The 15,647-nt window shown below is 43.2% G+C and overlaps 2 protein-coding genes and 1 non-coding gene across 5 annotated transcripts in view; 1 reads left to right on the top strand and 2 right to left on the bottom strand.

Moving 5' to 3' along the window:
- LOC128888455 (tyrosine-protein kinase Btk29A) overlaps nucleotides 1-13,382 on the bottom strand; it is a 145,393-nt gene extending 132,011 nt beyond the window's left edge. Inside the window, exons 1-3 of one of the 3 annotated variants that reach the window (XM_054145325.1) lie at nucleotides 13,073-13,382; nucleotides 11,080-11,342; nucleotides 9,966-10,151 (exon numbers count right to left, since the gene is read on the bottom strand). In XM_054145325.1, coding sequence (XP_054001300.1) covers nucleotides 9,966-10,151; nucleotides 11,080-11,103 — 210 coding nt within the window. In that variant the 5' untranslated portion in view covers nucleotides 11,104-11,342; nucleotides 13,073-13,382. The remainder of the gene's footprint in view (nucleotides 1-9,965; nucleotides 10,152-11,079; nucleotides 11,343-13,072) is intronic. The other 2 variants (XM_054145326.1, XM_054145327.1) reach the window with 2 other exon arrangements.
- Nucleotides 3,949-4,067, bottom strand: LOC128889147 (5S ribosomal RNA). Its single transcript, XR_008460375.1, has one exon. It is a non-coding gene; the product is annotated as a 5S ribosomal RNA (ribosomal RNA).
- A 58-nt stretch (nucleotides 13,383-13,440) lies between the features above and the next one.
- LOC128888471 (mediator of RNA polymerase II transcription subunit 7) lies at nucleotides 13,441-15,593 on the top strand. The gene is made up of 3 exons (XM_054145348.1): nucleotides 13,441-14,301; nucleotides 14,362-14,514; nucleotides 14,589-15,593. The coding sequence occupies exons 1-3, from the start codon at nucleotides 13,972-13,974 to the stop codon at nucleotides 14,787-14,789; spliced, it is 684 nt and encodes a 227-aa protein (XP_054001323.1). The 5' UTR covers nucleotides 13,441-13,971; the 3' UTR covers nucleotides 14,790-15,593.
- The last annotated feature ends 54 nt before the right edge of the window (nucleotides 15,594-15,647 follow it).

Here is a 15,647-nt window from a genome sequence, read left to right as displayed (position 1 = left end):
ACAAACTCGGTATATTTCTCTTATGCAGTCCCTATGCAGTCGCTTACAATATTTGGATATTTTTGTAATGATCTGTCGGCGTGTCACTCTCCCGTAGAACAAATTTTATAATACTTGTTCGCCTTTGGAAACCTCCGAACAAAATATTTTGCGACATCTTTTACAGAGTTATCGAACTAGAAGCAGAAGGTTGAGAGCTACTGTGGCGCGTTACGCGAACGACGTCGGGAAACGAGCTGATTGACACTGCCATTCGAGTATTTTGATATTGGGAAAACGCGCACCGAAACGAAAACCGACAGGTATTCCCGTCGCGTTGGATGTATCCCCGGTTATCCGGACAGAGGATCCAGATTACGCGTGCGGGCGAATCCTATTTCGCATAACGCCGAAAGCGTCCGCGTTATTTGGCCAACCAGAACGCAAATGCTACTTAGATCTCCGGTTCAGCCAGCGTCGTCTCGACTAATATTTGTATCGAGGCTTTGCACGTGCACGGGAGGATCGATCCTGCACTTTCCGAATGCGTCCAAGGATCGCGAGCGTTCAAAGGGATCGACAACGTTCGCGTTCGGGATATCGAAATAGGGTATTTGGAATTGTTGAACCAGTCGCCGCGACAGCTTCCAACTGCGATCCAACCTTCTCGTTGCGACAAGCTACAATAGAACCAGAGAGTTTCACTGTGCTGGCGAGCTTGCGGCTAGAGACGTTGGATCGTTTCAATGGATTTCGCGACGCTCGCGAATTAGACTTGGTTTTGCGCGTTTCAAAAACTACCGCGTTATGTCTCGACGCAAAGCAATTTGCGAGCGTGGAAGGTGCGTGTGACAACACGCTCTCTCATAACGCATCCTGGATTTTTCCAAACCGGCGGCTATGCGTAGCAACCAGAGGGTGGCGCGGAGAGGAAACAAAGGGACATTCGTTGGATCGTATTACTAACAAGCCATTAAATTGGTTTTATTACGCGAGAGAGCTGCAGTTTCGTCGATGCACACCCATGATCCGTTTTATCTTCCTCTCACTTCAGAATTCTACCTCAGCTTAAATTTCATCTCCCTGACAACGATAAAATCGCGAAAGTTCTCATCAGACCCGACGGGCTCTCGCGCGTCTAACTCGAGTCTTTCGTTTCTCGCTTTCTCTATTAATTCCCCTCGTCCTGTCTAAGTGCTTTCCATCGTTCGCCGTCTCCCCTTTTCATCGTTCTCTGTTCATCCTCCCCACGAAAGAAAGTTAAGGGATTCCAATATCTTCACCGCGCACGCATCCTTCGCCAAATTTTTTCATTCTCTCTGCTTTATTAATTCGATAGATTCCACCTGTTTAAGTCTGATATCCGAGGATGACCGTCACTGTCAACCGTTACCGCACAGTTTCGATCGATTCTGTCTCAAGCTTGCATTATATCCAAGTTACAAGGGATCGAGTCACCGGTGATATTCGTCAGGTCGACCAAGTTCTACGTTAACCCACATCTTAACATGCTAGCGTCCGCTAGTTCGAAGAGCGATATATTAACCCCAAAGTAGAGAGAACGGATATAACCGTCGCAGCGTGTTACAGCGAGTCGAACAGACATTCGCCATCCTCCGCTGAGGCTTGTCCTTAATTAGAAGTCAGGATTACCGTACGCTGTATTCTAAACAGGTAACACCCCCCAAGGGTGAGCATTTATCCGGGACGTGTTTTCGTACGGTGACAAGAAAGAATCGTTGCGTCAGAAGCCCGAACGGTGTCCGAAGCGAGGGAGAAAAAAAATATTACAAATCGCTGCGCGATATTATATCGCTTTAACTGCGGCGCGTCACTGTCCACGCTGGTACCGCGCCTTCCGATCCGCGGGACAATCGTAAATCACGGGATGAAGCTTGCAAAAAAGTGCGCTTCCCGAGCGTAGCGATACCGAGCACCGAACGCGAAACGCGTTTTTATCGTTGGCTCGCCGACGAGCAAGCAACCACGGCGAAATAATGAAGAATAACTCGACACTGTGTGAAATTGACGCGGGTGTTTTGTCCTCGCCTGTCCCATTTCATGGGACGTTAAATTGCGACTAAAAGTACTCGCGGTTTCTTCGTCGCGGAAAGCTCCGGTGACACGGTTCCTTCGGGAACTCGAGAGATTCCGGTGTATCCGCCATTACTCTTGGGCTCGATGTCGCGTTTTTCTTTACCTCGTCCGAATAGTTTACCATTTCTTTCGGAAAACGGGACTCGGTCGCCCATTTACTACGTTACAGAGACCATAACAGCGACGAACAGCAAACTACCTTACTCTGCGGGAGACGTTTCCCCGAGCTTCAATTTTTATTTATTCAACCAGAGATACCTACGCGATTCCGCGAATCTTTACAGTGGAACACGGTGAGATCGGAACGAGACCGAGCAGATAAACGCCACGGCGATTAGGGAAATTTTGATTTCGAACTATTTATTATTCGTCGATCACGGATCGCATATAAGAAATATATCGTGGTGGATTTAGCGTTAACATCATTCGCGCGAATCTCTCTTTGGAATGTCGAACCAACCCCGGCGCGGTGCAACGTAAACGAAAGACAGACTTCGTTCGGCACTCGCGACAAATTGAACAATTTTTAGTCGCGGTCTTATTGGATACGAACCGAACGTTTCCCACGCGCCAACCAAGGGGAGTACCCGACACAACCGGTAATAAGGTGTAGCTCTTTTCGAATGGTGGAAATCCGCCGAGACAAATCGAGTTTCCTCCGACTGTGGGAGGGTATTGGTCGCGTGTATACAGGGTGTCCCAAAAGTCGGGGAGGAGCCGGAAATGGGGGGTAGCTGAGACGATTCCGAACGACAATTTCCTTTGCAAAAATGTCGGATGGGGCTTCGTTAAGGAGATATTAAGCGAAAACCCCGACCAATCAGAGCGCGCGTAGACCGTTGGAGCGGCCGCGGTAGCGAAGGTAATCATTGCTCCATTTTCTTGGTAACTTGACACATTAAGGACCGCAAAGAAATAATGGAAGACATACGCCTGGGACCGCACGATTTTTAGGGTGTCATTTCGATCCATCCGTAACAGACGGAATACGCAACACGAGAAAATTTGTGAGCGGTCCTTAATGTGTTGATTATTTTTAATCGTCGTCACAAGCCTACTTGGGGTATTTTTACCCCTGTGTTTGACGACTATACAAAATAGCTGTCGAACAAAGGTGTGAACAAAGCTGTGAGATCCCTCTCGGTTAGGCGAATGCCCTAGAAACGCCCCTAGGTGGGCTATCGCATAGCGCGCGCATCGACGATGGCTGTGCACCAAATTTTGTATAATGCTGCAACAACGTTCTCAACAGGTTATTCGGTATTTCGCGTCCTGACTGCGAATCGCGTTACGGCTTAATGCCCGTGCTCTCTTAATGCCATTACGCGGATTAAAAACGACGAAACGCGTTACGCGCGGAACGGGCCGGTGAAACAGGTGACGGGAATTATCTCGCACGGAAACTGGGGGGGGAAAAAAATAAACACGAACCGTGTAAAGCGTCCGATATTTTCATCGAATAATAAATTTAGCGTCGCGTAGCAACGAGAACGACGAAGCTGGACCCCTGCGTTCGACGCTAACGAGGGAATGTTTTCGGTGACGCGAAAATTTCAGATTTTTATTTCACCGCCGCGTTACCTTGTTTTCCGGAGTTTTCACCTTTTTCAATTCTGCCGCGATTTAACGTTTCGCGTTTCACTCTCGTCCTCGCGAATACCGTTCACAGGGATCAACATTTTATACCATTCTTCGTATATGATTCTTCTTGCGTTGATTATTCGATCTATGGGATCGGTATTATACACAGGTTTCTTCGATATATTTATAGGGTACGAATACTGTAGTAAGGTGCTACTTTAGAGGTCATGCTCGCAATAAAACTATAAAAATGAACCCAAAAGGTAAATGGGCAAAAAAAAAAAAAAAAAGTGCCAACAACACGCGGTGTTCCCAGGCGGTCACCCATCCAAGTACTATCCGCGCCCAACGCATCTTAACTTCAGTGATCGGACGAGAACTGGTGTGGCATGCGTGGTATGGTCGTTGACATTTATTAAACATTTCCCATATCGACATACGGTGCCATTTTTCTTGAAGAGCATCGTCACTTGAATGGAAAACTCCATTTCCCATTTTAATCAATGTAATACTGATCGAGTCATATAACTGCGTGACAACGTGTAATTATGGTCAATTGTTATTGTCGTCATAATTCTCCCTTCAAAAGGAAATTGAGGCTCTCAAGTCAGAAAGGTGCTACTTTAGAGGCCATGAAAAAAAAAAAAAGGGTGGCGATAGCGAGTTGCTTATTCCGAGACGATACTGCATTTACGTTCCTGTTTGGGGATTCTATACGAATTTCTCTAATTTTTGATCACGATTTTACGAGACGTCTCGGTTTCATTTAAGTTTGGAACATTTTTGGACAGACCGCCGCACATAAAAGTGCATTTTTCCCAGGAAACGCACCTCAGGCAATCGGTCTAGCGATGTTCGCGAACGCGTACCGAACTCGCTTCCTACCGGTAAGCGGAAAAAAAATTCTGGCTTTCGTTATTCCCGCGAAGCTACGGCCGGAAAGCGAGGAAGGAAAGAACGCCGCCAGAGAAAATTTCATTTAGGCTTTTCGCGAGGGGGGGTCCTGCGCGACGAAGGCTTTATTAGATTCACCGACTACCGGGTGCCCTTCATTACTGGCGTCATTCTTCGAGGCAACAGCCGCTCTCCACTGCGCCAGTGGCTTTCAGGTTCCTATCTCTCCATTTCGCGCGGAACGCCTCCCGTTCCCCGACAGTCTCTATTCGAATTTCGCGTTCGTCGGATGAATAATCGTCGAAAAAAAGAGAACGAGGTAAAAAAAAAGAAAAAGAAAAAGAAAAAGAAAAAGAAAAAGAGAAACGAGAAGAAGCTGTGTACCTCCCGCGAGGGCGACTTAACGACCAGCTCCACTCGGAACAAAAAAAAAAAAAGACGTCGAGGCTCTCGGTCGGTTTCTCTAGATTTCGGCCTGAATTTCAGGACGCTTTGTGAAAAAATCTGCGCTGAATCGCTCGGTCCATTCGTAGCCGGCCACTCAGGCCTCTCCTCCCTTTTCAACATCAAGAAGTAACAACGGATAATGAGGCTGGTTTTAATTAAATGCCACGATTTCCTCGTTGCAGGAACGCGGAAACGAGCCACTCCTTTCCAGTACCGCGACGTCGGCAAACATTTCCGGTGACAAGCTTTAAAAAACCAATTGGTTCGGTTGCGGATTTCCAGAGTGGAAACATCATCGAGAGACCAATCCCCCCGATTGTTTCTCTATCGATGGGAAAGATACGATGGGAACAACTGGAACCGCTGGCTCGATTCATTGGCCATCCTCGAGGATATACTCGCGAAAAATAATGCTTCGATTTCACTCGACCAGAGGCGGACGGAATGTTTATTGAAATGTAAACATCCAAAGAAGAACGAGAGTCGAAGGAATTTTGTGTTTCTTACGAAGCCTCGCTCGCGAAGCTTGGTCGCAATACGTTCGAATTTAAACACTAAAAACGTAAACAGGTCCGATCAAGACCGGGCGCAAGCCAGGTTCAGCGTGTTCGCCGGAAGCCAGAAAATTATCCAATTAAAATTCCCAATAAAATATTAAAATTACTTAATATTCATCTTATAAAAAATACATCGGGTTGTCCGAAAAGTTTCTCTCGCTTTATTAATAAATGATACATGCGCGATAGTTTATGTTTTATGTTACATTACCGAATCGTCTACGATTCATTTTGCTTCATTCATTACTGTTACAACACGAATATCTATGAAATTAGATTGTCTATTTCTATAAACACGACCACGTAAAATAATTGAGTGCAACTCGCGAAAGAAACTTTCGGGACAACCTAATGTAATATATAACATAATTTGTAAATAAATAATTGCTCGTTGTTAAATTTAAGTGCGCGAGAGTTGAATGCGAATTCAGGCCCCGCAAAAGGTCCAGCCGGGTCCTGTATTCGATATTCCAGTACCGTACAACGAGCAACGTCACCTAAATACATACGCGATGCCAAGAATTGATGTGTATCCGCGTAAAGTTGATTATATTCCGAATACCACATCGTTTCTCTTCGTTCTCGCGAATCATTTCCAAACGATTGATATTTCTGGCCGTGTTTCCCTCTTGTTTTTCATTTATTAGAATCATCGCGATATTCGAGCTGTCAGCTGATTTCACGCGTAAATACGCCGTTCGTGACAATTAACGGATCACGTTTCCGTACAAATCGGATGAATAAATTAAACATCACGGATGGAAACAGTTACGCGGATTTAGTACAACGATATTTTTTATAGATAACGCGTACGCTTCGCAGGACGTGGCTTTTGCCATGTCCCGCAGTCAAAGGGTTAACGAAGCATTTTTTTCAAGGATTCTCGAAGCATTTCTAGGTGACATTCGGAAGATTCACTCTTACCGATTCTAATAAGAGAATGAAAAAGAAATCAAACTTTTCAGAATGCCACGCTGTAATACGTCGTATCCTATTCGTCTCCCTTTTAGAAAATTAATTGTATCAACACGTTGATCGCCACGTCGCCCATATACGGGCGACAGTGCTTTTCGCTGAAAAACGAAAACTATTAATTCCGAAAGTAAAGCGTCATAGAAAATGAATTTAAATGAAATACTTGAATTTTGATGACGTTACAGAACTAAATACAAAAATAAATGTCTCATTACGCAGCTTCCAATAGTCCGTACACAAAATTTAAACACGGCAGAGATTTTCAAGAGTTTTAGTCCGGCAGTGAACGTGTTAAATTAGGGCTGAGTGTATATCAAAACCTGTAGTTGACCAAGAAGAGATGTTCCTATACGTCTCACTCGTAATTTGGCCGAATTACGGACATGTCTACGTGTCCCATTAGGGTCGAAAGGGTTAAATAGAAAGGAACGACGCGACACGCGATATCATCCGACCCCCTTGAAGAAGGGAGCTGATGTAACGTCTATTTTAAAGAACCCTGCTCGACAACCTCAAACGATAACAACTCTTTGAATTCGGGTCGCGAAAGCTTCAAGAACCCGAAAAACAATCGAGACGTAAAAGTTGGTCGTCTGGCCGACGCGCGCGACGAGAGCAATTTGTCACGAAACTTTGCTCCGATAAAAAGAGCTATCCGTCTATTCGGCGAGGCATCGACGGAGTTTTTAAAAGAGTGATTCACGATCGGCCACGAGAGCTCCGACGATCCTCGAACGCGAGTGCTCGTGACATAATCCACCGAGGGAGGATGATACGTCCGACGTAATCTCGGAAGATGGAGGGAAAGTAATTTTCAGTTTTCTACCTCGAAGCGATCGTTCGAGGGCGAACAAAGTCGACCTTGGCTTACCTCCACGTTGGACGCTGGTGTTCGGAAAGTTCGGCGAGTCTGAACGGCTACGTCTGGAGGACGATAAGGTTGCTCTTTGATGACGCTCCTCCCACGTGGAGAGACGCGTCGAGGTGGAAAATCTTGTACCGTCGAAAACTAGACGACGTAGCTAGACCGGTCTCGGTTGAACGACACCGAATTCTCGGCCCGAGCTGATCCAAGATTCTGGAAATTCCTCGCCGATCTATCCGTGGCAGTCTCGAGATTGATTCGCCGCGATCGCTGGCGGACTTCGGTGGCGCTTCAACGACAGAACTTTCCCGAAAGATTCACAAGTCAGAACTTTCTATCTGTCGGATGAATAATGACTCCTTCCTCGAACTTGTTCGAGCCCTGAATAGGTCGTGCCTGATTCGACGTCCAAGATTAATTAAAAAAAGGACTCCACCGCGCGACTTCCTGATGGATTACTCAACTTTCCTGGATTCGTCAATCTCGCTGAAGAAACTTCCGTCGGAGATTCAATTTTTCCTTCTCGAATTCCCCGATTTCGAGATCGATAATCTACCGAATAGGCCAGAGGCTCTTCCAGATCTCTCCTCTGGTCACTTTACTTGTTCGTAACGAAGGTATCGATGGGTCGAGGGTCCTTCGAGAGCGTCGGAACCGAGAGTTTTAAAATTCGAGCGATCCAATCGACGCCTCTGTTACGCCTGGACCGGATTCAGGATCGGGATCGATCGATCAGGCGCGGCGAAACGGCGGGTACTGCTGATTTAGCGCGTACCATGCGCGAAACGAAGACGCGACGATCGAAGGTATCACTGATAAGAGCGGAACGCGAGACGAAATGGATTGGCCCGATATGAACGCGATTCGCAGAGAGCGATCCCGACGACGACCACCGACTGAGCCGCGGAGCATCAGGAACTCACGACGTACCAGCGGAAGAAAGGATGAAGAGAAGGTGGCGGTGGCGGCTCGGGGCGCCTGCGCTACCAATTTTACACATGGTCTACGAGCACGTTATATCCACCCCGAGCAATTCCTACCCCAAAACCGAAACTAGCTGGTCCACGAGCTCAACGGGCTGCGTAGCTACGCAGGTAACAACTGCCGTTAACCGTGACCGAGTCTAACTACACGCAGAGAGGGGGAGTCGTTGTTCGCTGGTTATATCTCTAAATGGTAGGGGCGGCTATTGAGCACGTTTAGCGTCCATTGGCCGATTTCGACGATCTTTCGGCTTGTAATTTATGACGTGGGAATGCGGAGGCGTGCGACACGATAATCGAGACAAGCGTTGCGCCATCGAATCGCCGATCGTCTTTCGACGTGCCTACCACGTTTACGGACAAACTAGTCGTGTTAGATTGTCCAGAAAATTCGTGGCAGTTTTCAAGAAAACTTCACAGGCACGTTTGAATTGTAATATACAGGGTGTCCTAGCGTCGAGTGGTACAACCGAGATGGGAGTAAATTTTACATAAAAAAAAGACAAATCGAAAATAAAGAATAACATTTGTTCATTCGAGGTTTCGTTCTCGAGAAAATCGTTTTTGAGTATTCAGCGAGTACGCGTACACGTGACTACGGTTTACATGGATGAATCCCGATACAAGTCATATGTATAAATACATACACTTATAAGTAGTACTCATATACACGACACTTGTAAGTGGTACTCGTATCATTAGTATCAAGATGATGTGCTGTATCACTCATTTCTGTCTACAGAGCGGCCGGTGAGAAGGGCATAGGATCTCGAACCGCTACCGGCCGGTAAAGCGTCAAGTGCGATGGATACGTTCAGTAACAATTGAACAGTTTTATTTGCTCTGCCGTTCGAATAAATACAACTTGCAAACTAAACCTAACAGAGATCCGTGGTTTGCGACATTGATTCTCTAATGTATCGCTTATTATTGGAATATGGGTGTAACGAATGAGTCTTTTTTAATAAGTTTGAATTCTACGTTTATTCGAACGGCTCGGAAGGACACGTTTACTGTTCAAGAAACGGACGAGAACTAAACTGAAAAATCAGGCCTACGAGAAAGAGAAACGTAGCGTCCGCTTAAAGAAAGAAAATTTTGCCTGCGCTCTCTTTATTACCCTGGCCTTCGACGACAAACAGTCAAGGGTCTTCAGACAGCCAAGGGTCTTCGGACCTGGTTGGTGCCCAGTCCGATACTCTAACTTACAGAGAAAACGGCAGTGTCCGTCAACGCTGGATTCATTTTTGTTGAAGTCAAATCATATGTTTATAATTCAACACTTATTATTGAAACGGAAGAAACTTTTGGGACAAACTAACATATCGAATGATATAACCGTGGTGAAATAAGCGCAGCTACGGTGACAGAGCACAGCAGTCCCTTCTCGTTCGAAACGCGCCCCCCAGTCAAAGAACCTCGATAGAAGGAATAACCCACGAGACCATTCTTTCCGGGTCCTAACCGTACGTCCCTTGGCTGGACTCCAACGCGAAAGGTAAGAAGGTAGACGACGTTCACCGTCGTCTAGCCCTCGTTTACCCTTGCGTGTCTTGAAATTGTAGAAAAGAAAGGGTCGATACGTACCTCTCCATCGCCATCGTAGTAGACGAGGAAGCGTCTCGTCAGGACGAACCAGCGCTGCTTGTAGTTAACGGGGGTGAAACGTTTCTTGTTCTGAGAACGTTTCACCATGAATCCCTGCCTCACCACGTCCCCACTTTTCGGCTCCAGCTTCCCATCTTTCCCAGCCATCACCGACGGAGGGCCACCCTATCGACAACACGCGATAGATTCGATTATCCTCGTCGATTCCGAACGGCCCGCACCACCGGCCAATTAAAAGGGCGTCTACTCGAATTACTTTATCGCCAAGCGAGATATCAGATACTTTGGAAGACCCGAGAAGCTGTACGAGCCCTTAGTCTTAGGAAGCGCTCGGGTTTATTTTGTTATTGGTCAAAGAACGAGACCTCGGTATTTCATTTTACAGATATAATTAAAAAAATAGAGAAATTCGACTCTTTCATCCAGCAACTGCACTTCTCGAACGTACCAAGCTGGTCAGAGACTGATAAAGTGATAAAGGTACGCGAAGAAGCTCGAAAACAGTATTTTTCTTTTTATTTTTCCTTTTTTTTTTTTTTAAATTCTGACCAGATATTCGTAGCGAAAAAAGATCCCACTGAAAATGTCCGTTTCATTGAATCGCGTTCTCGTTAACAGTTTCCAACCGACCGAAGCAATTCGTTGCTCCGTTTCTTTCGAACAATCTGGAGCTTTTCTTGGGAAACTTCAACGTTATTAAAGACCAATTACGCAAGTTTTCCAATGAACTTTCCATTATATCGATGGATCGAATTCCTGGGAAATCTTGCTTCGGAGCGTCTTTCACTGATTTTTACTTTCCAATGAACCATTGAGCGTAGCTACCCGAGTAAATGTCGCTTGTTCCTTCTCCCATACCACTTTTGAATAACGACAGATAGCTGGCATAAAAAGTGGCCCGTTCAAAGTCAACGCGACTCGTTCCCAAAGAATTGCGACTCAACGAGACAGAGGACCGGCTTTAAACAAACGCTCAAGTTGTATACGTGCTTCAAAGTGTACGTCAGCTGATATATTCCGATCGATTGCAAATTAAATCAAAAGAAACGATAAATAGAAATGACTTTAAGATATCCTCAACGTTTCCACTCACCGATCTTCTCAATATTTTAAACATCCGCTCGACTTCCGGTGACCGTCGCACACTCGACTCTCTTTAATTTTTTTTTTCTTTTTTTTTTTTTTTTTTTTTTCAATTTTTCGTTCACCTCGAGATAATTACGACAGTACATCCGCTTACGTACCGTGATTTTACACGTGACCCGTCTTTTCGAATCTATTTTATGCGCTACTCGAGCCGTCCAACTCTTCGACGGTGTAATGCGCAACATGCAAGCATCCAGCGTAACATTGTGGCTGTAAATAAATAGCGTAAACAGCGACGACCGTTTAATACGGCACAGTAAACGCGCTATCATCATTTAAAGTCTGAACGGATGTAACGCACATGCGGACGTTACTCATACGGAACCACAGAGAAATTGCGTTTGTACGCGTACTACCGGTGCTCGTGCTAAGTTACTTCCGGGCAAAGTTCCGATAGAAGCAGTAATCTTCGCGAGATATTGTCAGATACGTATTTATTTATTAATCTATCGACCCTTTGCCCTCCAACAGCACTGCTAGCTCAACTAAAGCGTTCTACTGTAACTAAACATTAACTAAAAAAATGTATTCGATTTTCCCTTAATAACAGATTCATTTTCAAGTTTGTGTAGTTTACTTTTCAAACAAAGAGGCAAGCCTACGTAACGTAAGTGCCGTTCCTGAAGTGATTCATGGTGGGGAATGTGGCCTACAACAGCCAGCTGATTTTGTTCCAATTATAGTTCTGATTGTAACATTCTTGAAGGGATTAGATAAAAAATGACATTCCAGAAAGAGTACTATCTCGTGCCAAATGTGAACTTCAGTTGATAAAATGTAATCATAGTACCATATCTGACAATGTTAAATCATGACAGTATTATCGAATGGATAGTATAAATTTACATCTGTTTTGTGTATTTACTAGACAGGCCTACAATCTTCTCTAAAAACTATGTGTCAAAATGAATATGCAAATGGCAAAATACATGAATAAATTGATATTATAAAATAAACAATAAAATAGTAGCATTACAATTGTGTAGAATCATGGGAAGGTAAAGATATTACAAATCTAGAAGAGTGCTGATTAAAGTAAATACACAAGAGCACACCCCATAAGATAAACGTAACTCATAGATACCGTGTGAGTTCTATTTACTTCTCTTAGTGTATAAACATCATACAGATTAATTTTCTTTTGAAAAATGTGTAACACAAAACTGAAGTTACACGACAAATACATTTTCGTAACATCTATAAAGAAGAATGTATGTACTCAAATAATTTAACCTCCTTTCCTCAACTTCTAATGCAATCTTTAATACTCCTTTGAACAAACAAACTCTATGTTGTGATAATCAAATCCTGCTCTTTCGTTTACGCACAGTTCTTTCATTCTCTGTTATACTTCAACTGCTAAGGGAATTTTTCGTTACAAAAACCTGACATTGCCGTTACAGAACTTTCCCAATTATCTACACTGTTATTTGCACTATACTTTACAAAACAAAAGAGAGGATTCCCTTATGTTATCCCCATCCATTCGTCAAGTTACTCCAAAATTGGAAGGCACCGGTGTTCTATGTATACAAGTCACAATACCAAATTTCCCTAAGTACGAAGCAAAGCACAGGCCAATATATACACACACCTATCCATACAGAATTATGCAATCGATCTTTTAGCGTTTTTGGACTAAGGACATCTCGAAACAACGAGAAATACGAAAAACCGGGACGATACAATTTTTACCCATAACAATACTCCCTCGTTGTTATATTCGATAACAGGCAGAAAAGTAAAGATCGTATCGCATTAAAACGAGCTTTGCAAAGCATTCCATTAGCGATTAGCGAAAATAACAGAACGGAGCTCGATGATAACGCGCCTAGATTTGTGGTTATCCTGACACACAATCGTACGATCGTATTTCCGCGGAGACGTTTCATGGGAATAACATTCACGTAGAGGAAATTCGTAAGAGAAAAACGACTCACCATGCACCAGGTTATCGCTACCACCCCGCAGTATCAATGCTTGTCAGAAACATGACCGGTGCCCAAACAAAGAATTCACGTGGAACGAACGCATACACACACCGACAATCTGTCAAACGAAGACGTTGGAAATTCACGAGATAGCAGGAAATACCTCACTACGTTAGTAGAGCATTTATCCGAAATGTCGCGCGGCCAGTACGACCGGTTTATCCAAACAAAAAACTGAACAATAACAGCGATTCGACACGTTCAATTTACTGGTTAAACAACGAAAATCTCCAGTCTGGGTTCGACGTCCTGCTGGCGTTAACGTATTAACTGGCCAGCAGAGAATACCTGTTGACTCATTTTAAAAAAACAAGATGGCGGACTCGAAGGCTGCGTTGCGTGTTGTTTTGCTTTTGCCCGACGATATCTACTTTTCGTTAATTTGCGGTAAATAGTGTCGCGCGAAGTGAAACGAAACTTTGTGAGAAATTTTACGTTTCCAAATAATTGAATATCCGAATGTACGAATGTATCGTGAATGTTACGATATCGAATTTGCGTAACCTATTGTCCGGCACCGCTGCATCGAACGCGAGGCTAAACCTTGTGGCTCAGCCCTGCGATATGTCGACGTTAATTTTTCTCTTGTGTGCAACGTCCACTGTTTTAGTGATTGTTTATTAATATGAAATAAATAAAGTGTACATTTTAATAAAAAAAAGTAACATCTAGGCGCGAAAATACGCATCTGCGCACTAAAGTTCGGCGCTCTAATCAGTTTGACAACAGTGTCGCCTTCGATCGAACATAACCTACATAACCTGTTGTTCGTGTCAGAGGAAACTGTGCTACTTGGACAGAGTTTTTATCTTACCTCTTCTCGGTAACGCCGATTTAGAACATTAGAAATGGCAGCCCCCGAGGCGATACAAGTCAGCTCTTTACCGTTGCCTCCAGTTCAATATATTAATTTGTACACGGATGAAAATGTCCGTCGAGGTAGAGCACCGCGGCCACCGCCACCGATACACGATACTTATTCGATGTTTGGAAACGTATTCAACGCGGACGACACAATCATCAGACCTCTCGAGGCTCAGGGAATTAAAAGGTTATATCCCCAACATTTTGATCGTCGACGGGAGTTGAAGAAACTCAATCACTCTCTGCTTGTTAATTTTCTGGATTTGATAGATCTGCTCGTACAATGTCCTGACAGTCCAAGGCGCGCAGAGAAAGTAAGTATTTATTACTGTGTTTTACCACGAGACGTGTCTTTATCGTTTCTTTTATTGTAGGTGGAAGATCTTAGTCTATTGTTCATTCATATTCACCATTTGCTGAACGAGTTCAGACCTCATCAAGCCAGAGAAACGTTACGAGTTATGATGGAATTACAACGTAGACAACGTATTGAAACCGCGCTCAGGTTTCAGAAGCATTTAGAAAAGGTGTGATAATCGCTCTTCTACATTGGGTGTTTAATAAAAAATATATTATATAATAACATTATGGTTTGTTTCAGGTTCAAGAAATTTTACAACACGCGTTGCAAATGCTGCCCGATACTTCAGAACTGGATTCAAAATTAGCCATAAACACAGATGCTATGCAGTCTGTTGATAATTTAGGATCCGAACAACAGACTTTGGATCCGTGTAGCGCTAGCGATCGTATTATGTGCAAAGTAATAGACGATATGATTTCGTCGAATGGCCTGTTTTGAATAGGAAATATTTATAAATCTTTATTTCTAACATTTTGTAAAAACCATTGTAATTATGTATGTAACATATACCGTAATGATAATAATTCTAAAAATATATTTAATGTGAGTGGAAAACGCATGAATTATTTACAGAATAGTAGTAAATGGAGGATCAATTTGTTCATACATTGTGTACAAAGAAAACTACAATTCGGATAAATGTTCTTTACTCGAGTAGTAATATTTAATAATGTTTACATGCTTTAAACAATAATAATTATCAAGATTATTTTGGAATATTACAATATATTAATACATACAAACAAGTACTTATACAATTCACAAATAAATGTTACAAAACATTTGCATTAAATATCAATTTGGAACACATAAATCTTCGATAACTGTCGTGTTTACAAACTTTGAAGTTGACTGCATATAGAAATATTTTATTTTATTGGGCATAAAAAATACAACATATATTATGCAATAGTAATATTTATTAAATTAAATGATAATATATTCATGAATTTGTATTGTTACAGAATCTTTGTTTGATGGTGGGTAGGAAAAGGACACAAATTATACTTTTTAAACTCACCTTACAAAACAGCTACCATCAATACATAAATAATAGACAATATATAGTCGTCCATGGGCTTCTGAAAAGAAAGATTATATTATAATCACGCCTCGTAATTCTCCTTGATCGAACCTATAAATGATCTCTGTAATCAAAAACCTATTATTTCTGTCTTGTCTTGTTATTCTTGAGTCGCCATACAGCATGCAGCATCTGTAAAATAAAAACTGTGTAATGCATTATCTTCATTTCTTCTCGATCGGAGAAACTTTTAGACTTTCAAATCGTATTTT

This window comes from Hylaeus anthracinus, unplaced genomic scaffold (genome assembly GCF_026225885.1).
Source record: "Hylaeus anthracinus isolate JK02 unplaced genomic scaffold, UHH_iyHylAnth1.0_haploid 11994, whole genome shotgun sequence".
Lineage (NCBI taxonomy): Eukaryota > Metazoa > Arthropoda > Insecta > Hymenoptera > Colletidae > Hylaeus > Hylaeus anthracinus.
This window is presented reverse-complemented; position numbering and strand designations above follow the sequence as displayed.

Bases quoted from the DNA above. Each gene is read 5' to 3' on its own strand.
- LOC128888471 (XM_054145348.1), top strand. From the start codon at position 13,972: ATGGCAGCCCCCGAGGCGATACAAGTCAGCTCTTTACCGTTGCCTCCA. The intron at 14,302-14,361 runs GTAAGTATTTAT...CTTTTATTGTAG, and splicing joins GTCCAAGGCGCGCAGAGAAA to GTGGAAGATCTTAGTCTATT. The intron at 14,515-14,588 runs GTGTGATAATCG...GGTTTGTTTCAG, and splicing joins TTCAGAAGCATTTAGAAAAG to GTTCAAGAAATTTTACAACA.